This window comes from Myiozetetes cayanensis, unplaced genomic scaffold (genome assembly GCF_022539395.1).
Source record: "Myiozetetes cayanensis isolate MyiCay16 unplaced genomic scaffold, myiCay2020 scf6-25, whole genome shotgun sequence".
Classification (NCBI taxonomy): domain Eukaryota; kingdom Metazoa; phylum Chordata; class Aves; order Passeriformes; family Tyrannidae; genus Myiozetetes; species Myiozetetes cayanensis.
This window is the reverse complement of record NW_026087853.1, coordinates 22,214,968-22,237,410: the sequence shown is the minus strand read 5'-3', so window position 1 is coordinate 22,237,410 and position 22,443 is coordinate 22,214,968. Positions and strand designations below refer to the sequence as shown.

General features: G+C 42.4%; 1 protein-coding gene across 4 annotated transcripts; it reads left to right on the top strand.

Annotated features, from left to right (window-relative positions):
• The first annotated feature begins 291 nt into the window (after positions 1 to 291).
• ZNF410 (zinc finger protein 410) lies at positions 292 to 22,128 on the top strand. Of its 4 annotated transcripts, XM_050335895.1 has the most exons (12): positions 293 to 707; positions 1,027 to 1,167; positions 4,762 to 4,966; positions 6,215 to 6,261; positions 13,844 to 13,979; positions 14,684 to 14,917; positions 15,200 to 15,391; positions 16,235 to 16,394; positions 16,701 to 16,882; positions 19,636 to 19,725; positions 20,813 to 20,938; positions 21,497 to 22,128. In XM_050335895.1, the coding sequence occupies exons 5-12, from the start codon at positions 13,970 to 13,972 to the stop codon at positions 21,679 to 21,681; spliced, it is 1,179 nt and encodes a 392-aa protein (XP_050191852.1). In that variant the 5' UTR covers positions 293 to 707; positions 1,027 to 1,167; positions 4,762 to 4,966; positions 6,215 to 6,261; positions 13,844 to 13,969; the 3' UTR covers positions 21,682 to 22,128. The 4 variants fall into 4 exon arrangements, with proteins under 4 accessions (XP_050191850.1, XP_050191851.1, XP_050191852.1 ...); XM_050335893.1 differs by lacking the exon at positions 6,215 to 6,261 and having other exon boundaries at positions 292 to 598; XM_050335894.1 differs by lacking the exon at positions 6,215 to 6,261 and having other exon boundaries at positions 292 to 707.
• The last annotated feature ends 315 nt before the right edge of the window (positions 22,129 to 22,443 follow it).

The window sequence follows — 22,443 nt, the reverse complement described above, 5'->3', positions numbered from 1 at the left end:
TGCGCTCTGTTCCTGCGGGGCGGCGGGAGCCGCCGCGGCAGACGGAGAAGGACTCCCCCCGTGGAGGAAATGGAAGGTGCCGGCGGTGGGCCGGGAGGCGGGGCCGGCGCGCCCGCCCCGCGGGGACGTTGGCCGGTCACCCCCCGTGCCGCCGGCGCGGCCCCCGCCCCGCCCCGCCCCGCCCGCCGCTCCCAACGCAGTGCGGCGGAGCCTCCGGCCCGGGGCGAGGCGGCGGGACCCGATTCCCTGCGGGCTCCCGGGCGTTGCCGGGGGGCAGGCGCGGGACGGCCCCCGACGGGCCCCCTACCCCTCGCGCCTGGTGTTTAGGAAAACTTGGGAAGGGTGTGTGGTGGCCGCGGCGCGGAGGCCCGCATGGGACCTCACGTACGCTTTTCAGGCAGCGAAATTACCTCAGCAGTATTCCTGCTGCCGCCGCGGGAAACGCGCTGACTACGCAGGAAAGGCGGAGCGCGGTGGAGTCCGACATGTGACAGAGCGGAGTGCGAGCCCAGGGGAAGCAGGAGGGAATGCTCCAAATCTTGGTGGGCTCAGCTTCTTACATCTCAGCCACTTTGTAACACCCCTGCCAACATCCGCTGTAAGTGTGGAAAGGTGATTTTTCCTGCGCATACAGACTTCAGGGAGAATTTAGAAGTCTGATGCTGATGCTGCAAAGACTGAACATGAAAGTGATGGTAATTGCAATTGTACGTGTAAGTTTCATAATCTTGCAATAATGGACATGAGTTTATATAACATTATATCTGAGTGTATAGAAGTGTACGCACAAAAGAACGGAAGATGTGCTAAGAGAAATAAAGCCTAGACTTTTCTTTATATTCAGAGTAGGACCCCATTATAACCAGATTCATCAATAACCAAATCTAAAACACCACTTCTCCCCTTACTCCATGACTAGCCATTTTCACTGTGTCACAGCAAGGGGAAAAAAAAAGTATCATTTACCTTTTCTTGAATTTGGTCATGGGGAAAATGTGACTGAGTCTTCCATTTGTCCTTGATTAGAGAGAAGGATCATGGAGAGGCAGATTTTAATGAGAAAGTGAGACCGTAGGAAATTCCCAGCCTGCCAGTTCTTCTTCCAGCAGGGACCAGTGTTGCTTCACACACCTGCATGAGTGATTTGAACCACCATAAACAACTCAGGTAAGTGCTGCGCTTACTCCCTCTGCAGATTCCACCAAAATTCCCCAGGCAGTCAAGAAGCAAGTTCTGAAGCAGCCAAACTCATCTGGCCTAGAATGATGCAAATGAAAGGAACTGATGCGCCTACATGTCTCCGTATTTTAATATCTACTCAACAATTCCACATTGTTGAGCTGATGATGAGTCAAAGGAGATTACTTAGGATCTTAATGTAAAACAGAATCAAGCTTTACGATTCAGCGCCCTGGAATTACCAAAATGGCATCAAGAAAAATTCATTTATGAATTTAGTAGTTCTGCATTTCTGGTTACCTTTGTTGAATTGTATTGGATCAGCAAATGTGGCATGCTGGGATCATGCCTGTGATAATAAATGTTAAGGAAACTTTCCTGGACAACATCCAGGAGCCACTCTGGCAGTAACACATGCACCACCTGAGCTGGGACCAAAAGGCCTTCACAGCAGGCATCTCCAGTGAGCCCACGGGTGCAGGCCTGACTGCCCCCTCCTCCCTGCCACACTCAGACCAAGTTTACCATAGCAGAGTCTCAGACATCCAGATCTTGAAAATAATTTAATCTTGGTGCAATAACTAAATAATAAAATAACAGCTCGAGCTGGAACCCTGAACAAAGGGAAAGTCTGGGGGTCCTAAGATCCTGCTGTGTCTCTGAGTGTCTGGTCACCTGGCTGGGCTGCAGGTCCCTGGGCACTTTGTTGTACAAAGGGTCAGCAGTTCGTGGCCTCAGGCTCAGGCTCCAGCCCCCCAGAGCTCATGCTACAGCTCACACTGCAGCTGCTCACCAAGCTACCCTCACTATATGTATGAATTTTAAGCTACAAATCGAAATTTTCAGATTTTCTGAAAGAAAGTGCAGCCATACTGTACATCCTGGAGGGACTGGGGGGAAGAAACCATTCCAAAGCAGTTCACAGGCAGGAGATTACAGTCATTTACCAGGAAGTGACTGCAGGTTTTTGCACAGTCCGTCATGGATCAGAAGGGGTAGAAGAGAGCCTCGGGAAACCACGTTTTGCCAGTCTAAACAGCCCCTGTTGGGATTCTTCACTATCACCAGGATTCTCAGTGCTTAGCAGTACCAGCACTGTGCCATGAGCAGCTGTTCTGGCATGGGAGCCAGGAATCACATGGGGCTCCAAAGCCATAGGCTAGCCATAGCAAAGTTAAAGTTTACTGGACCTGGAGGTCACTGATTCAGCAGATAACGTCAAGACCAGAGGTTGCCAGTGTCTTCAGGTGCTTTGTCCTGCTTACTTACAGATACCAAAATAAGGCTAATGAGCTAAAACCAAAGTGCAAATGTTTTAAATTAGTCAGTCCCTTCTTGGTTTTTAGGTACATTTCAAAGACATTTATGTTTCTGGAATTACTAACTCGGTATGTGTCATTAGTGAGCTGCTGTGAACTTTGAAGTTGTCCATCACCAGCTACAAGAACGGACACAGAAGAAGCAAAGTCAGAGCAAAGCAGAAACAGAAACCAAGTACTTGTAGGAAACCTGTGTTTCCACATGTGCTATAACTGGACTAGTGTGTTTTCCGACTTGATTTATGTGGAAGAAAAGAGGAGCTGAAGGTTGGCCATAAGCTTCCTGCATGATCTTCACCTGTACAATAACTCTCCATACAAAAAAGGGTATTTGAAGAGGAATCAGGCTGCAGCTGAAGCCTGCAGCCCTAGCGTTGCCTTAGGACAGCGCAGAGAAAAAAAGACTCCAGGCCAGTTAAGTGTATAAGAAAAAGAGAGTAGGTCCTGCAGTCAGCCTACAGGCCTAGGGAATACACATGCCGTGCACACACCCAGACAGCAGTTCTATGATTTTGTAATAAGGTCCATGCAATCCCAGATTTGTCCACGCCCGTTTCTGCCCAGTTCTGCCCCCTGACACACCCCTTCAGGAATTGGGTCTGGGGTCTTTGGGGCCCCTTCTTCCTCATCTTCATCTTCTTCACAGCACATACAGTCCTTGGAGTTCCTCCAGAGTTCTGGGTTTGAAGGTCGCTGTGTCTGTGTGGTATCTCCTGGTCCAGGCCTAGGGTGTTTTTCTGCAATTCTACCTTGAAAAGAAGACTAAACACGCTAAAGGAATTTAGAGGGACTGATATGAAACGGGGTAATAGGGTCGGGTATGTGTAACTATTATGCTAAGGGTAATTAAAATCTACACTTACTACACCACTACTTCTAAAATCTACAAAAGCTAAAAAAACCCCAAAAACTCTGAGGCATCGCTGGTAACGATCGCAGCAGCACCGGGGAAAGCCCGAGCGCGGAGCGGCTCCGCCTGTCCGTGCGGACGCGGGCGGGGCCGGGCGGGGCGGAAGCGGCGCGAGGCCGGGCGGAGCTGACGGCGGGCGCGCGCGGCGGGCGGCGCGCTGCACTTCCGGGCGGGGCCCGTCACGTCCGGGCGGCGGAGATGCCGGTAAGGCGGGCGGGGAGGCGGCCCGGCCGCTCCGTCGGGGCTCGCCGCCCTCCCCGGGCTGGGGGGCCCAGCGTGCCGCGGAGCGAGGGGGGTGGCCCGGCTATCCCCTCCCCGTCTTCGGGGCCGCCCCGCCCCGCGGCGGCCGGACCCCCGCGGGGCGGGCGGGTGGCACCTGCCCCGCCGGGCCGCGGCGCTCCGCCCTGTCCGCGCTGCTCTCTGGGGTCCGCCGCGCTTCCCCCGTGCCCTCCCGGCCGGACCTGGCAGCGCTGGCTCTCGTCCCCGGGGCTCGCTTGGCGCCCGCCGTGCCGGGTGCGGGCTGTGAGGGGCAGCGCGCGGGAGGAGCGCCGGGCCCCGGCTCGCTGCGTGCGGCGGGCCGAGGTACCCTGCACTCGCTGCGTGTACTGTCTGTTCCCTCGCGGCCGGTGAAGCTCCTCCCGTGCCGCACTGCTTGGTGTCGTGACTGCTAGAGGAGGGCGTTTAGGTTCTCTTTTTTAACCTAGTCAATAGAATTGTTAACTGTAATGGAAGGGGAAAAGAAATGTACGCAATTCACTTTCTTCTCCCACCGCTGGTGTCCGATGCTTTCCCGGTAGGCAGAAATAGATACAACTTGTTCTCATTTTACCCCTTTAGCCCAAAGAAGCAGCATCGTATAGGTATTTATGAAATAGCTTCTGTTTATGTGGGCTCACCAGGATATTTCACAGAATCAGAAATGTGAGGTCTCCAAAGATGGGAAAAGATGAGGTTTCCTGGTGACAGGTTGTTTGTATGTGGTTCCTGTTCATCAACAATTTGGATAATTCCTCTGTTTTAAAGGCTGGGAATTCAACCTCTTTGTCTCTTGCACGATTTATGTGATTTGCAGTTGATCCCACAAGTTTCCAGAACAAACAATGCAATTTTCCATTGAAAATGAACAATTGCAAAGACAGTGTGGTAAATAGCCTTTAAAACTTACTTTCACAGTAATTTAGGATGTTATTTTGTTGACTCAATGAAAACAAAAGTCCAGGAGCCTTGATAAATGAGTTTTCCCAGTACCTCACAGTATATTTTACAGTTACGTGCAACATGTGTTCACTTCTTTTTGCTTTGCTCTTGCTTTTCGGTTCCTCTTTCTTTATATTTCCTTTTCTGTTGTTTTAGGTTAAACTGAATATTTGCGCAACACAGCTTCTCACAGAAGGACCACCACACTGGTTTACACTTAGGAAAATATGAAAATAAGCAGGGAGTGTTGTTCTCTCTGAACTAAAAGAAAAAAATAAATAAACTGTGCCTTGCTGAGGACAGCTGCAGGAATCAGACACTTGAATCAATGTTATCGGATGAGTTAGAATCCAAACCTGAGGTGAGCAATTATGAACTGGGTTTGGTTTCCAGGAACATTTGTGGGCAACACTTAGAAAAAGTTCAATGAGTTTCCTCAGTTTGCTGCTTACATGTTAGTTTTTTAAGTGTTTTCAGTGACATCTCCTAATCCTTCCATGTTTTCATTTGAATGGTAAAAGATTAAACAATATTGCAGGTATTTCAAGTATCATCCAATACTCTTGCCTGTTCTCGGGTTACATTTTTTTTCCACTCTTATAGTGTTCTTTCTGTTACAAGAATAAAATAAATTACTATATTGACTACTTCTTCCCTTTAAACCAAACTGACTTTACTTGGTTTTGGGGAGTCTGAATTATTCTATTAGTATCAGCCAGTTTTGTTGTTTAAAGAACCCGTGTTTCCATGAAGCAGTTAGCAGAAGTGGTAGGCAGCAGCACCTAGGGGATCCAGGTTGCTTGGTGTGAGGCTGCTGGACTGTTCCCAGGTCCAGCCAGTGGCACAGCTGAGCATAAATTGCAGTGATGTACCTGTGTGCATGCGCAGCTGGCCACAAACACATCCTCACGTACACAGGTAAAGTACTTCTAGAAGATAAACACTAAAGCACAAACAGTAGCTTTTTAGTCGACAATAGCTATACCCTGTCATCACTCTACTCGTGTATACTCACATTCACGTGGTGTCTGCCAGACCTAAAGTGCCCAGGGCCAGGGCACAAAGTTTTAGCCAGTTTCTGGCTGGAATCCTTTTATTTTTTTCTGGACTATGGTAGCCTACTGACGTTAAGTCAACCGGAAGTTCACTAGCAGTGGACTTACTTGTGGGTAGAATATTTAGGAATATGTTCAGTAAATAGATAGGAGGGACTGCAGTGATCAGGCGCAGCAGTATTCTGACCAGCAACTAGTATTTTCTCTCCCCTCTGCCACTGGTTCTTCAGTTACTCACCTTCATTCATCCTTTGATCCTCCCCATAAACGTTACATAATAAGCTTAACTCATCCTGCAGTCCCTATTATATTGGATAGTAAGTTTGGTCTTGAGACCCATTCTAATTACCAAAGACAATTATGTTTTCTTACCACTTAACATTTCTGGTTGAACCTTTTCAAGTTTTCCCTTCAGCAGTAGCCTATTGATCAGTTTCTGAGGCGTTCTGGGTTTGTTACTCTTACCTATAATGTTCTAGATACAAGTGTCTGCAGTTTGTTACATTCAACACAATTACCTACTGCCTCTGCTGTTTCCTACCTTTATGTTTCAGGTTGAATGGCCATTAGTCAGCTTCCTGTGCCTTCCCCCACTTAAAAGGTGCAGAGGATTGTATCACTTGGTGTCCTTGTTGTTCTCAGCTTTACCTCTGCAGACAGCAGAGGACATGATACAACCTGGCAAGTCTGAATTGCTTTATTAAGTTTTGTTTCTATCCCTTTTCAATAAGCAATACAGCACGCACCTTAAAATGGTATTCTGAAAAGAATGATGATTACATGCTGGTAATTTGTTACAGCCCAGCTGATGTGGTAAGGCATTTATTTGTTTCTTAATAGAGCAGCCAAAGCCGTTCCATCACACCATTCAGGAAAAGTAGCTGCAAATTCGTAGTCATGAGTAGTCTCAGCATGAGCTACAAGGAATTCCTCTCTCTCTTGCCTTGTCGTTTATATCTCTTAGTTTCTATCATTTTTTCCCCCAGTTCTGAATGATAAGGTGGGGGGAATTTTGTTACTTCCATCTTCGAGTGGGTTCCTCAAAAAGCAGCTGTAACTGGGCCTTGTCTTTTCTCGACTTGAGTACAGTATTTGTTAATTAGGCTTGTTTACGTAATAGTCCTATTTCTCCAGAGCAGAATTGCATTTCCTTCCCTGCAAGACAATAACAGGAGTTGGCCATTCTCCAGTAGAACAGTCCTGATGCATGAAAGCTACAGTGGTTGTTGCAGAAGACATTCTTTCTGTATATTCTGTCTTCTAAACAAGATCAAGGCTATTTTATACTACAAATTTTGATCCATTTCCATGTATACACACCCTCTTTTTCTGATTCTGATTATGAAAGTTGAGAGTTAAATTAGTACTATTTTGTACTCCTTTGATGTAGAACTTGTAGATATCCTTTTTACACCTTTCCCAAATAGCAGTTCAAGTATCTCTGAAAGTCAGTCCTGATTTTATATACCCTGGTGAGCCATGGCACCACAGTTCTCATAGCCACAGATGTTCTTTCATATACCCTACCATGTGAGAAAGGTATTAATTAAGAGCTAGCTGTATGTGTGTGACATCTAGATAATATCAATCAAAGCACTCTGTCTGGATTGCACAGACTTCTTTGCTACTGGTTTTATCCCTAAAGAAGCCACCAAAGTGCCATTAGACATTTAATGCCTGAGTAGAGGTAAATCCTCCTTTCATAGAAAGTTTTAAAGTTGCTTGGAGACAGTTTGTATGAGGAGGTGGATCTGCTTTTTCCTCTGGTTTCCCTGCCCCCAAAGCTGTATTACAAGTATTCCTGAGGGAGCTGATAAGATCTGTATTTTGCAAGCTTTAAACCTTCAGGGTGATTTGTTACAATTGCAAGTGTTTCCAACCACCTCCACCACACTGGTCCATTGCAAGGTATTTTCTGCTGCTGGGGTAACTCTTAGCACAATCAAGTGAACCACAGCTCTGTTCTGTAAATTGAACCAGTTATTGAAAAGGGGGTGAAGAGAGGTATTTTAGAGATCCTTTCTCTCCTTTTCAGCGCCTCACAAGGAGAGACTCTTGTGAATTAATTAGTTCCCCAGAGGCTGTATGGGAGGACATCCCAGTTTCTAGCTAACAAGCCTCCTGCCCTCCACACCCTTCAGCTCCGACTCCTCCTTCCTCCTCTCTCTGCTAAATTTTCTTTTGACCTCTTTATTTTGTTGTGGTTCACTGGTTAAATTTAGAACAGAAATGGTATCGATTAATGGTCTCTGCTGCTCTGGGAATCTAGTCTAGCTCTCCAGATGTCCAGTGGGAGGATAAATCTAAACAATAGTACTGGAGAACCTTCTTCCCATGTCCCTCCCAGACACTCCTACTTCAAACAAAACAGCTGCCTGACACTTCATGGCTTTTGAATTGTCTGTTATGTGACACAAACTTAACCTGATCCATCTCAGATGGGCATGTTATCATTTGTTTCTGTAGTGGGTTTTTTGTTTGTTATTTTTAAGGATCTCTAGTGGGGGTTCTCAGTTCTTTCAACAGATTTTTCTTTGTTGTTTGTAGTTTGTTGTGGGGTTTTTTTCCCCTCTCAGGTCAAGGACAGATAATAAGTTTCTTGGTAACATGAGCATTCTGTACTGCTTGCAGTGATAGATCCTGGAATCATCCCGTTCAGCCATCTCTTGTTGACTAGCAGGGACGACAATTATTTGTTTAGTGACAAGAGCCAAGAAATATTTTACATTTTTAATACATACAGTGTCCGCATTACTTACAGAATTTTCAGAGTTATGTGGTATTTCAGAAGAAGTAGTTAAAGGAGGGTATATTCAAGATGGTGATATGGCAGAACCAAAATAAAATTCTTCATAGCAAGATGCAGCTGAATTTTGCCTGTTTTGTCCCTCCAAGGCTTATAGATCCGCCCTATATGATTCATGTTTGGCCCATAAAGTTTGAATCTCTAAGTCAAGGATGTCCTTTTACTATGTTAAAATTTATTTCAAATTCAAAGGGATCTCTTAGCTATAGAGCAAAGCCACCTCCTTTTGTGTTCTGTTAGCATTCTGTACATTGAGTTCCCCTGGTGCCCCAAGGATGACCTGTCTGCTTGGTTACAGATTCTATCATTTTGACCATATTTGCAGAAGGATCAGTCTCTTCCATATGTAGGGATTTTACAGTCACCATTTTGGGAATACTTACAGCCCATCTGGGACCTGTTTGTGATGGCAGATATTATGTGGTGATGAGAGCTGCCAAACTGTAGCATCCACAAGATTCCTCCGCTCCTGGTCCTTCAGACATGAGACCACTGGGCTGTTCCCAGGTACATGCAAAAATGGGGCTGAGCCTGAACTGCAAAAATGTGCCCACATAGACAGTACAGACATCTGTGGCTGTATGGCACGATAGTGCTTTTAGTGGCACTGTCAAACACAAATGGCATTCATGTAGAAAAAAAAGACTACAAATGGCCTGATCCTGTCCCTACTTATCAGGTAACCAGGCTTGAGATCTGCTAGCATATCACATATGTGTCCTCACTTGGCTGACATGCATGTTCCTGGTCATGCATCTGTTAAGTCTTTGCCAAAACTTGAGTCCTTCTGGTGTCCATCTCCAGGCCTTGAGCTTTTTAATTCAGCCTCTGGCCAGGATCTTAGATTTCCAGGTTGTGGTTTCCTCTATTCACAGGCTAGTCCAAAGTGAAGTTAACCAGATGAATGTACTCAGAAACTATTTAGGAGCAAAAAGCATTTGAGAAGATGGGCTAGACCACAATGATGAGACAGAGCAGCAGCCTGTGGCCTGCTAGCATGTAGTTGACCCATATTATCTCCCATCCACTTCTGTTTCCAATGGTTGTTTCTCTCTTACCTACCTTGATGCCTCCCTTTGGTCCTTCCCCAAAACATCCATAACTTTTTCACATTTCCAGAGTCTTGACTCAAGATATCTTAAGTTTTACCCAGTCCCAGAATTTCCCCTGTATCCCATAAGAAGTTTGCTCTTGGCCTATGAGATGTGTTCTGGTAACCCATGATAATACTGTTCCTGTTCTTCACAAAGTTTCTGGTTGAATTTTTTTCAAGGTCACACTCAAGTTGTTCCTGTAATGGCCCCATCCATCACTGTCCCAGGAGTTCTGGATTTTGTTACTCTCTCTTATCTGCAGTTCATTAGAGCTTGTGTATTTGTGCTTTTAATTTATCACTTCTCCTGTTCCTACATTTCTATGCTGAATAGCCAATTACCAGATACCCTTATAATTTCCTATTTGCTTTCAGCTGTAAAAACATATTAAAAGAAACTTCTAAAAGTATGACACAATGTTTGTAATGAGTTCTTTCCCATATTCCAGTTGCTGTAATTGTCTACAAAGGTATTAAAGGATTTTTAGCAGGAAGGTTCTATGAAAAATCTGTCCAGATAAAACTGTAGCATGAAAACTTCTATTTTCTCTGAATTATGTGATGTAGAGTTGGTGATTGGTTTGCTTTACTTTATGTGAAGGTTTTTTATTCCAAATTTTAGTAACAAGAATGATTCATGTCCTTTTGTTTCCTTCTGCTTCTTTTGCCCCCTTTTAATACTAGTTTGTTATTACTTTACAAAGCAAATTAAAAGGATCTCTTTTCTTCTGAGAACCTGTTTGTGGCTGCTGCATTTTGCTTTTTCCTAGTGGCTTAATATTGCTGTGTTGAAGTGGAAGTTTTAAAGCAAAGCTTTCCTTCTGTAGGAGGCAAATTTCATCTAGGTCTTTTTGTATGAAAATAAAAGAGTAAGCAGCAGTAGGGCTCATCAACAGTTTTGAAATGAAAGACAATCCAGTAATTTAAAACTATCTCACTGCTCACAGTTTTTAGTCCCCTGCTTATTCTGGTTGCTCATTATTCCTAACTCTCCTCTCTTTTTACCCCCTTTCTGCTATTTTTTTAATCCTAAATTAGAATGGACGGGGGAGGGACTGTCTCTTATTGCCTATGTATTTTTTTGACAACATAAAAATAGTTCTCTCTTCATACTGGGTCCTGTGGATAATCTTAGATATAAGATGAAAAAATTCTAACTTTTCAAAATGCAGCCTGGCTTGTGTCGTAGTTCAAATGGCATATTGCCATCTGAATGATTTCAGGACTTAATTTGTAACTTCACAGTCATCAGTGATGACAGGCTGCTCCTAAGGGAGGGTAAGCAGGGAGCCAAGGGTGATCCCAGCCCAGGCAGTGCCCTCACTGACCAGGCTGCAATACTGCAGCACCTGAGCATGGCAGGCAGAGACAGGTGCTGGAATCCACAGCCCTGCATGAGGGAAAGTGATGAACCCGGTCCAGAGTCTATCCAAAGTCCAGTCAGGAGCAGCAGGAGATGGGGCTGGAGACACAGATGCAGTAAAAATCTGAGGTTTACCCAGGAGACAAGGCTTGAGACATGTAAGCCTAAAACACAGCTCAGGAACAAAGGAGTAGCCCAGGTGAGCTTAAAAGGAGCCCTTGGAGAGAGGGTGTGAGGGTCCCAGATGAGACCAGTCAGAGCTGTTAAGGCTTCAGGGTTCTGACAGCAGTAACTCTTTGAGGTAAAGCTGTTTGAGGAAGCATCAGTATTTCTAGTGTTTTCATGAGAGGAAATAAGCATAGAGAAATCAGAGCACAAACAATTAAGTTTTCTTTACAGTTTCTTTGATTTAACAAGACTTTGTCATGATGTAGGAGAAGCTCAAAAAGCTGGTATTTGCTACAGGAATAATTTGGAATTAGGTGTTAATAAAAAAATTAACTACTGAGACAATCACAACACACAAAATAAGAATCAAATTATTTGTGACTGTTGGTTTTTAATCACAAACATACCATGGGCACATCATGCTTTTTTAGTCTTTTTTTTGACATTGATGAACCATCTCACTATACACACAACTCCATCTGGGCTCTGTGGGAAATTTCCTTCTAAATGCCAAAGACAGGGGAACTTTGCTACATACAGTTGTTTGCTAGGCAGCAGCAGAATCAGCAGAATGCAGGATCTTTATGTCAAGGGGTTTCGTAGCGATAAGGAATAGTGACTTGAGGACTAAGTTTATGGTATATTGTTATTGTTCATATTTCTTTGTTCCGTTTTTGTTTGTTTTTTTAAATTTGATAGTATGAGTATAGGAGTTAGTCTGTTTGACAGAACTTATAAACAAATAAATAGATCCTACATGAAGTTTTTGAGCAGCATTTCCTCTGAAATGCTAAGTATGTGTCTAGGTATGTTACAACTGTATAGTTCAATTGTGTGTTACAGTTGTGTGTTACAACTGACCCCTTTCTGGTCACGAGAAGTTTAATTCCCTGTAGGGGAGGGATTTGAGACTGTGCTTAAGAAAGCTTGTACAGTTTACAGAATTTGTTCGGTCCATTGCAAAAGTTGGACTGTGTTATCTCCTAACTCCCAGTTGCCCTTCCTTTGTTAATCAGAATATTTTAATATGGAAGGCTGTGGCACTTGTAACAGAAAAAGCAGAGTCTCGTTTCTATGCCTATGCCTTCGGGGTAGAGAGTAGTCCAGTGTTACATCTGGTACTGACAAAAGCTTGAGATGTTATAAAGGGGACAGAATGAATAAACAAGGCACGTGCTTTGCTGCTCTGAACTTGGTTAAATAAGGGAAGATTTTCAGGGGTGAGAAAAGGCATTTCTCTGACTTCCTGTTCCTTCTCAAATGTCAGGTTCCTTTTTTATAACTTGAGATTTTTAGGAGTTAGGTGGGAAGTAATTTTTGTATTGCCAGAGTTGACTGATGTTAAGGATGGCTAAATCTGCTGGATGGAATGATCTGGCCCCTCTCACCTCTTGGGCTTGTCAAGAAACATGAGGACAGCTCTTTAATTCTGATCTTAGATCCAACCACTAGTGAGGTTTAGTACCTATTTGAAAATAGTTGCGTGCACACAAACACACGCAGAGTACAGATGTGACTCCAAACAATGTGGCACCAAACAGATGAACACTGGCAGAGTGCTCATAGCTTTACCCACATAAACACAAACATAAAACAAAATGCCTGATCCTGTGTTCAAGGGTTGCTGCCTAGAGAAAACCTTCACAGATTTCTTTGGGATATATCCCTACGCTGCTTCTTCTGCTTGCCAACTAGTCTGGCTTGGAGTTCATTAGCATATGAGAGATTAGTCTCTAGAAACTAGAGACTAGTGTGTGTCACCAGAGACCCACTCTAGAGAGTGGGACCACATTGGAAGTATTTAGGAGTGGAGTTTAAAGAAGACAGGATGGAGTGTGATGATTAGGCTGCACCAGACAACTGAACTGGCCAACTTCCTGCAGTGGGCCTCTTCTCTTTATCCTGCCTTCTCCATTTTCCTGTGTTTGTTTTGCCCTGATCAATCTTGATCCCTTCCTTTTCCTGCTTTTGGCCTTTCCCTTAAACAACACCTAGTAAGTCCTGTACAATTCCCTAAATCTTTTGTCCAGTCCCAAAGTCCTCCCCAGGGAATGCATCTCAGTTTAAGTCGTATAAATCTTTATGCAATAGTTTCCCTTATTTTGTGTAGTATTCTGGAGAGGGTTTCTTCTGTTACTCCCCTTAGTGGGCAGGTTGTTTGTACATCTTTGATGGTTTTAGGAGTATCTGATTTGGATGGATAAGGCTCTCTATATTCACCCCCTTGTCATCCCAGCCTTGTTTCTCTGATCATTATGTGCCTATTTCGAATAGCCATAAGCTAGACATCTTTGTAACTAGTCTTTTGATTGCTTTTTTTAATTAAAAGAAGGCCAACTTTTTCATTTAAGTATTTAAAGACAATGATTTCAAAAATACCTGTACCAAAGGCTGAGCGTGGAAAACATTTGCTTGAAGGGTTAGAGCATAGTAAAGTATCAAGTGGTAAAATACACTTTAAAAGGAACATAGACTCAGTAACCTTCAGGTTAGTCTGCAGTGATCCAGAGATGTTTATTGTATGTTAAACAAATGAGAATTTTTTAGCTATTTCAAAGATGACAAATACAAACAATTCCTTCTTTGTCATCAATGTAAATTGAAAAGCTTTCATTTACTTCTGTGTGTATTCGTAGGATTATATTTATTCAGTGTCTCCTACAAGATAGTTGGGACTACTGGACTGACTGGGTTTAGTACCTTTTTAAATGATTTGTGCTGATCTTGACCTAATCTTCAGTATCTTTTTTCAGCTGCTGGTTCAGTTTGTTCAGAATACTTCTATTCCACTGGGGCAGGGGCTGGTGGAATCGGAACCAAAAGACATCACCTGTCTTTCCCTCCTTCCTGTTACTGAGACCTCAGAATGCAACAGACTGATGTTGCCAGGTAAAATCTATGTGGCAGATCTTTGTGACCCTGCCCTTCATACAGCTGTGTTTACTGTACCACTCTGGCCCACTGCCTCTTGCTGGTAAGACATTCCAGGGATGGAGGAACAAGTTCAGAAGGGTGACTGAAACTTCTCAGTCTGACTAGTTAGAAGCTTACTTGCTCCTCCATTCTCTCTCAAGTTCTATTTTTTTCTAGAAAAATAACTTCATAAATATCTTTTAGTCTGCAAGGTAAAATATACGCAAGTATCTTCCCCAAAAATGCCAGGGCAGTGGAAAGGATTCAAAAAGGTTTATTTTGGAGGCAAGGACATTAAAACTTACAAACTTCTCAGTGCTGCAAGTCAGCACTGAGCCTCAGGGGAAAGGCAAACCTCCTCTTTGCTTCTAGGCTTTATCATCACTAGTTCCCCTCCTCCCCCCTGCCCCCCCCAGGCTGCAACTGCCCTGTAGCATTTCTGTAAGTGTTCTCTCTCTCCTCTCACTTACCAGAGAGAGAGGCTGAGCACTTCCCTTGGTATGTGGGGGTGAGGAAGGCATTGAAACTGCCTCTGAGAGAGTTACCTTTTAGGCAGAAAGCCTTCCAGGTGAAAACTTGTCTCTTCGTAACAAAATCTTCTGGAAGAAATGCTATTCTATCCTCACGTAGTCATAATGTATTTATACTTTTATTTACCCTGGTTTCATTTTCCTCACTAGATGATGAAAGAGATCTCACTTCTCCAAGTCATGCTAATCCTTCCAAAGATGTTTCTTCATCTGCCGTCTTGAGAAGTCTCCAGGTAAATGTGGGCCCTGATGGAGAGGAGACAAGGGCACAGAATGTACAGAAACCATCTGAACTTTTGTCAACTCCAGAGACTTCTAGTTTATTGCAAGACCTCCAGCCCAGTGACAGCACTTCATTTATTCTTCTCAACTTAACAAGAGCAGGTAATTCTTCTTCTGTTTGTCATCTGGCTGGATATGTCTCAGCAGAATGCGGGAGATACAACTCTGTCCCTGATGCTTATGAAGAGGAAAGATCATGAAATTTGCTAGGCATTATTGGATATTTTAGGAGCATTTAGTCACCAACAGCTTTCTACAATGCAGAGGTCAGTGGAAACTTTTTCATTGCAGCTATGCAATCTATGCCATGAACACCAGCCTCTGAGAAGCAAAAAAAATTTCCCTGTTACATTATCCATTTCACAAAGTTGTCTTCTTTTCTAGGGCTGGGATCTCCTGCAGAGCACTTGGTGTTTGTTCAAGATGAAGCAGAAGATTCTGGGAATGACTTTCTCTCTCATGATAGCACAGACAGCAGTACCCCATGGTTCCTTCGGGTGCAAGAATTGGCCCATGACAGTTTAATTGCTGCCACTCGGGCACAGCTCGCAAAGAATGCCAAAGCAAGCAATAATGGTAGGAAATCTCCAGACTGTGTCTCAAAAGTTGAATGTTCCGTACAAGGTCACTAGTTTCAGGTTGTTTCTTCCTCTTGTTGTTTCCTGGTTTCAGTCATTTCTGACATCTTCAAATCATCAGTGACAGAATTATACAGGACAACTGTGAGTTTTTCCTGCAGTATAAATAGGCTCTTAGTTTTTCTTTCAGGGAATGAACTTTAGTGGAGCCAGCTGTTCCATTTTAGTCTACCTGTTCTCTGGTACATGTAAAGAATATCTTTCTCACTGCAGCTGCTTGTTTTTCAACTTTTGTTTTCACTTTCAAGGGCCTGTTTTTAATGCATACTGTAAATGATACTTTCTTTTTAGCTCCACTGAGTTTGGAGATCAGTTTTCTGGAGAACACATAATTGGATTTAGTCATATGCTTTGGGTCTTAATTATTTTAATAAATAATTGCAAACAAATGCAATCTCTTATTTTAGCCAACGTGTTTTTAAAAAGAGTTATCCTGGCTGATACTTAAAATTGTTTGGTTGATATTCACATAGAGAACATTTTTACAATTTCTGGTGCATTAGCTTTCTTTTCTTTTTGTGATAAGCCTGATTTGATAGCAGCTGGTCTGATCTAGATGGCCTGTTGGGAATAGTTTATGAGCCTGGTAAGGTTTGCAAATCTGTGTTTGATCCCTGTTATGGGCTATGCAGCAGCATGTAGGAGGTACTAAACAGTTAGCAGCCAGACACTCACCTGCTTTACAATCCTGGATCATATATGATGCTGGTTTTTCTAATAAATTTGACACATTATAGTAATCTGTAAGGTTTTTAGATTTTGGTGGGCTTTTTTTTTCCAGGTGAAAATGTTCATCTTTGCTCAGGAGATGGGCAGCCGAAAGACTCTGGCCCCATTCCTCACTTGTCTCGTGTGGAGAGGAAGCTGAAGTGCACAGTTGAGGGCTGCGATCGGACATTTGTGTGGCCAGCTCACTTCAAGTATCATCTGAAAACACACCGGTGAGCACAATAAAGCTGTGTGTTGTTATGACTTTGAAAAACTGTGCTCTGTATTTGAGATAACGTTAGGTTTTGACATCAAAAAGCTGTGAAAACCTGGTATTACTCTTAAAAATACTAGGCCTTTGGTTGCTTTGTGTTGAAGTACTTTGACCAGATTCCAGTTACTTTGCAGGTCCTTGGTAGAGTTTAGTTTAGAATATTTGTATTTTTAACAGGTGCTCATGTTTAATAAAAACAGTGTTCATGAAAAAATACATTGTAGTATTGTAATGGTAATGAAACAGCTATTTTGTTGCTTTCCAGGAACGACCGCTCCTTCACCTGCCCAGCAGAAGGTTGTGGGAAAAGTTTCTATGTCTTGCAGAGGCTGAAGGTGCACATGAGAACTCACAATGGTGAAAAACCCTTTGTGTGCACAGAGCTGGGCTGTGGCAAACAGTTCACAACAGCTGGAAATTTGAAGAACCACCTACGAATTCACACTGGTGTGTTTTAGACCTCACCTATTTGTGATCTGCAGAGGTGGGGTCTTTCCTGAGGAATAAACCACTTCCTCCTCTGTCTTTGAACTTTTGAGAGTATTATGTTGTGTACCTTTCCCCTCCATTAATGTCCCTTTTCTGTCAAGTCATATTGATCTATAGGTCAGATAAATCAACTACTTACCTCTTTTACTATCCTGTGTAGTTTCACACAGGTTTCACCTTTCAAATACTGTATGGTGGTGCTGTACTCTGCTCAGACTCATGTTCTGAAGATTCCCTTCCCCTCCTTCAGTTGTGTGATGGAGGGAGGGGTGCGTGTTCTTATGGGGGAAACTATACTATTACAAAGGGAATAGTTAGTGAACATGACTTCTCTAATTATGTTTTATGAAGAGGCTAATTGAAATTCCTGAAAGGCTGAATAGCTTAGATATTTCTCCACTGTGGAATCCTTGTGGACACAGTTGTAGCTGTATTGACATCTGCCTGACTCTGAGTAGCTTGTATTACTTATGCTGCTTGTAGAATAACATTTGGGACATGTAAGGAAATGAGGAATACAGTTGAATGAGTAGCAAAAATATAGTAGCAAAGGAAAACAGAAAAAGGCATTAATTAGAAGACAGCATTTTGGTGTGCAAACTGCTCTGTGTGTGCTAATGCTAATTTGGGATGTCCCCATATGCTGGAGCCTGTGTACTTTCAATTCATGCTCAGCTTTTTATAGTAAATAAAATGAGACCCTTTATTTCATGTGCTGTATTTTATGCATGGTTTGTTTATGCTGTCTCCTCTGCAGAATTTGATCCTGCCTTGCCAGTATTTTTAGAAGTTGGTGTAGCAGCCAAAGTCTTGAGAACAGCATGAAGTGCTTTAAGTGCTTTTGTCCTAGAAAGTTGCTTGAGAGAGGCACACAAGTTACTGCTGAAATGACCAGCAATTTAATAGTTAGCAAAGGTCATAGCAAATATTCTGGTGATTTTGTTTGTTTAGTTTTTTTAAGCCTCAGGGTTATCACAACAGTCAAACAATTATGGCTCAGTTCAAGCTTCTTGGAATATTGTTAGAGATTCCCTGATGGCCTAGGAAGGTAGCATTGGATTACTGTTGGTTAACATTTCAAAATAACCTTGGCAACTGTGAGAGCACAAGGCCTCTCTAGTAAAACAAAATCACAGATTATGTGGGCTGCCAGCAGCTGTTTATGCCTTCTGCCTTACTTAAACACAGCCGTATGGTATGTGGTTTGTAGACACACATGGAAAAAGGTTGCTATTTTAAAAAGTGTGCAGTCTAGCTAGAACACATGGTTTGGGGGCAGATGTTGGGATGTAGTTAAAAATTATATATACCAATAATAAAATTTTGAATGTGTAGTAACAGCAGCCATAGTTTTTGCAGTTTTCTTTTGCACTTAAAGCTCCCAGCCAAGGTGCAGGATAAAGCTAATAGGCCCAGCTGACACATGCACAATTCTCCCAGAGCATTCTGCAACCAACAGAGTAGTATCTTCTGGAGGAATAAATAATAACTTTCTAAACTGCAAATGGATAATGTGCAATTAAGAGTTTGATCATACAAAATGTGTTATAAAACTGCAGGTGTAAATAGATATAGGGTTTCTTACAGATGGAACTGTGTGCTGTTACTTTAGTCAATGGTAGTTTTTCTTCCTTCTTTCCAAATATTAAATATTTATAACAAGCCTGAAAGCACAATTGATGTTTGAGACTCTGCTACATATTTCAGCTTTGGAACACCAATTGGGACACGCTGTGTTTTGCTCAGAGCTGTTGAATGCTATTGTAGATAAGATACTAATAAATGAGCTGTAGGGAGAGGACTTCTAAAGGCAAAATCACAGTAGAAACATGCTGATGCGTGTTTAAAAGCAAGTTTACTCTGAAAGAACTGTGTATATTTTAGACAATAAAATAGTTAAAATAGCTTGCTTAATCTCCTGTGGTCTTGCTATTACTTTTATACAGGGGTCCAGTTAAAGACTTGAAATCGTAGTGTTAAACATAGAATACTGAGTTCTTTAGTTATATGTTGCAGGCAAAAATTATCTCTAGTGTTATTTAAGGCTTTATTAAGAGACCGTTTAAAACACATTAATTATATTGTGCTGCACTAGTGTAGTGACCTTCCAAATTACCATCATTTAGACAAATCAAAAATAGCTGTCATATAAAATAATAAATTTCAGCCTATGAGAACAAATTGTGCCTTGAATTACAGTTCCTCCACATGTAAATATAAACAAATGACACAGGATTTTGGCAAGTTCAGTCTGATCTGAAATGAAGTATAGAATCTGATATTAAGGAAAATACAGTTTATGGGATTTTTGGCACTGAGAGGCAGAAAGGGAACAGGATCCTGGGAGCGTGTGAAGCAGAGAGCTGTTTGTTGAGAACTCAGTATAGAAGATATACCATAGTTCAGGTACTTCTATATTAATCTATTGGTATTTATATACTTCGAAGATCTACTTAGAAACAGTGGTCCCTTTCTTCACCTTCAGTGAATTATGGTCTAAGAATATTTAAAAATAATACCAGTGAAAGCTGGTGAAGAGAATGCTTTAAAAGCCTTAGGAAGCATGTATGTAATTTCCATGGAACTCTGACACATATAAAGCCAAGAGGGAGAATGAAGTGGAGATGTCAAGGCTGTTCTCAGCCTTGACAATCAGATTTGTCTGATTAAGCTGTAATCCCAAAATCTAAGAACTTACTTTTCCCTTGTAGGGGAAAAACCCTTTTTGTGTGAGGCACAGGGATGTGGTCGCTCCTTTGCTGAATACTCCAGCCTTCGGAAACATTTGGTTGTCCACTCAGGTAAGAGTCTTCATCTGACATTCTGTGCTCTGTCTGAGAAAAGATCTTTATTGTAGGACTTTGATTTGATTTTTCTTAAGAAAAACCCTGGTTTTTATGGAACTTCCGGTCATAGTGTTTCATGACTTCCCTTTAGTGGTGCCTGTAGCCCATACTGTTTAATCTTTTAGGTTGTTTCCAGTTCTAAATTCAAATTATGTTTTTTAAATTATTTTTAAAATTGTTTCTAAAATGTCATGAAGTTGAATATGTTTCATAGCTGCCATTTTCTTATTTAAAAGAGAGAGTCTATATATTAATGACAGCCATTTGAATCTGACATCTCCAGCGAGTGGGTTTCTGCCAGAGGTAGGGGTTTCCTATATTTTTTTCCTACTACATACTTGTAATTGCACAAAGCATTAGATGGAAATGTATTTTGCAAGTGTTTCAAAGCTTCTGCCTTCTGTTTTGATTCAGCTATCTTAAATATCATCAGCACACGATGAATATGGTATGTTTGTGGAATTTTGGGCTTGAGTTTTCTATGCTTTTTCTTTCCTGTCTCCTTGGCTTCCATGCCATTGAGCTGACAGCTTTGAACAGCATACTGGCTGTCTTGTGAAAATGATAGACTGCTCTGTAAAATGGAAATCCTGTCACAGCAACAAGTCATCATCAAGTCTCTGCTCAATAATGTAAACCAGATGCTGCAATTCGTTGTGTGATGGCAGGAGATAGCTTCCTTGCCTCTGCTTCCTTGTATTTGTCCATTTTATTCTAGGTGTAGGACACCAAATATTTCCATGTCACTGAGTAAGTGATTTCAAAAAACTTGTTCTCTCTCATAAATCAGACTTGAGGGTTTTATGTTACTTCAGACTTGAGGTTTCCAAGAGCTGGCAATACTGATATCTAAAATTCTTCTGTTCTAGAAGCTTATTACTCTCTAGAAAACAGGAATATTTCTCATGTGTTTTTTACTGATAATTAGCACCAATGGTGTTAACTGCCACTTCAAAACAGTACTATTAGTTTCTTGGTTTGATGAGGTCATTACTTCCAATTTGGTAATTCTTGGGATATTTTTTTCTCCTTCTACTCCAAGGAGTGAAGCCTCATCAGTGCCAAATTTGTGGGAAGACGTTTTCCCAGAGTGGTAGCAGAAACGTGCATATGAGGAAACACCACTCCCGAATTGGAGCAGCTGGCAGCAGGGAGCGAGAACAGCCAGGTGAGGAAGGGAGCACACTCACCGAGGGGAGAAAGTACAGGAAAAATATTAGCGGATGGTCAAAGAGAAGGGAAGATGTCTGTCCTGAAAATATGAGACCACAGGCGAGTAGGAAATACAAGTCTGTTCCTCTTGGAGATGAGGATTGATTGCTCACCCTCCACTTTTCTAGGATAGAAGACAAAGGTGTATTTCTGTATTGTGGTCAAGGAGCAGATATGTTTATTGTTTTTAAAATTAACATGAATCTAGTTGGGGTTTTTTACATGGATTTTTTCCCCTTGGTTATGTATTCTCATAAGCAGCCTGGGTTTTTATGCAAAGTGAATTATTTAAAGAGAAAGCCAATCCTGCATGAGATCCCACCATAGTGAAGTTCAAAAAAATAAACATAGTATTTTCCATCCATTAGAGCTCTGAAAGCTCAAAGAGCAGGAATGAGTAAAATAGGTGTCTAGGGAAGAAGTCTGTCTGACTTGAAGGGGGGCAGGGATTGTATCTTATGTTTCAGTACCATTACATCATGAGAATTTTGTTTTACCCTTTTTTTCACAATAGAGTCACTGATGGGCAGCAGTTTGCTGGAAGAATCGACAGTGCATAGTAAGAGTATCATGTCCATGAACTCTCAGCCCAGCCTTGGTGTTGAGTCTCTGCACCTGCCAGACACTGAGTCTATTATTGGAGTAGAGGAGGGTGAGACCAGCTGCTCCTTTTTCCGCCCTCTTATATGTGGTGACTGAAGTGGGGTGGATCATTCCTCCTAGAGGCTCACCATATTGCAGTGGATGAGTGAATGTTGTTTTAACTGTGGACAGAGCGGGTGGGTAGATGGAGGATGAATCATAAAACTGGAGATGGAGAAGATCTGCTGGACCAAGTTACTCTTGCAGAGCTTAAAAGGTGAAGTCTGCTGCTTAGGTGTCATTTAACCCATGTTGTGGAATGCCATTTCAAAAGTGCTCATGCAGTACATCTCCTAAAGCCTGAAGTGTTTGTTTTGCTGGAGCACCTAGGAGCCCCAGTTAAGGACCAGGACCTCGACCTCATTGTGCTAGGCACTGTACAAACATTCAGTATCTTGAGCAACAGACCTTCCTTCCATCCTTTACCTTCAGAGACTATATTCTAATACATCTCACTGTCAGAAGCTGACTTACTATCTGAAATAAATGTACTACTTGATATCATTTGGTTACATATGCTGTGTTCTTTAACTGCTTTTCCCAGTCACTTTTTCCTCCAAAAATTTTGGTATATCAAGCTCTTTAAAAGAATCTACTATGTGGTGTTTTGAATTTTTTGTTAACTTAAAGACTTTCTTCAGAAGTGGCATTACTGAAAAAGCAGTTTTGCTAAGGTACTGTATGTCTGTAATAGCTTCTATGCAAAGAGAATGCTTGGAATTTATATTGGTCCCTTGCAGAATGGAAATGAACTAGTGCTGCTGCTAGTAAAGATCTTGTAACCTGAAGGTTCTTACAGAAGCTCCACCAGGTACCTGT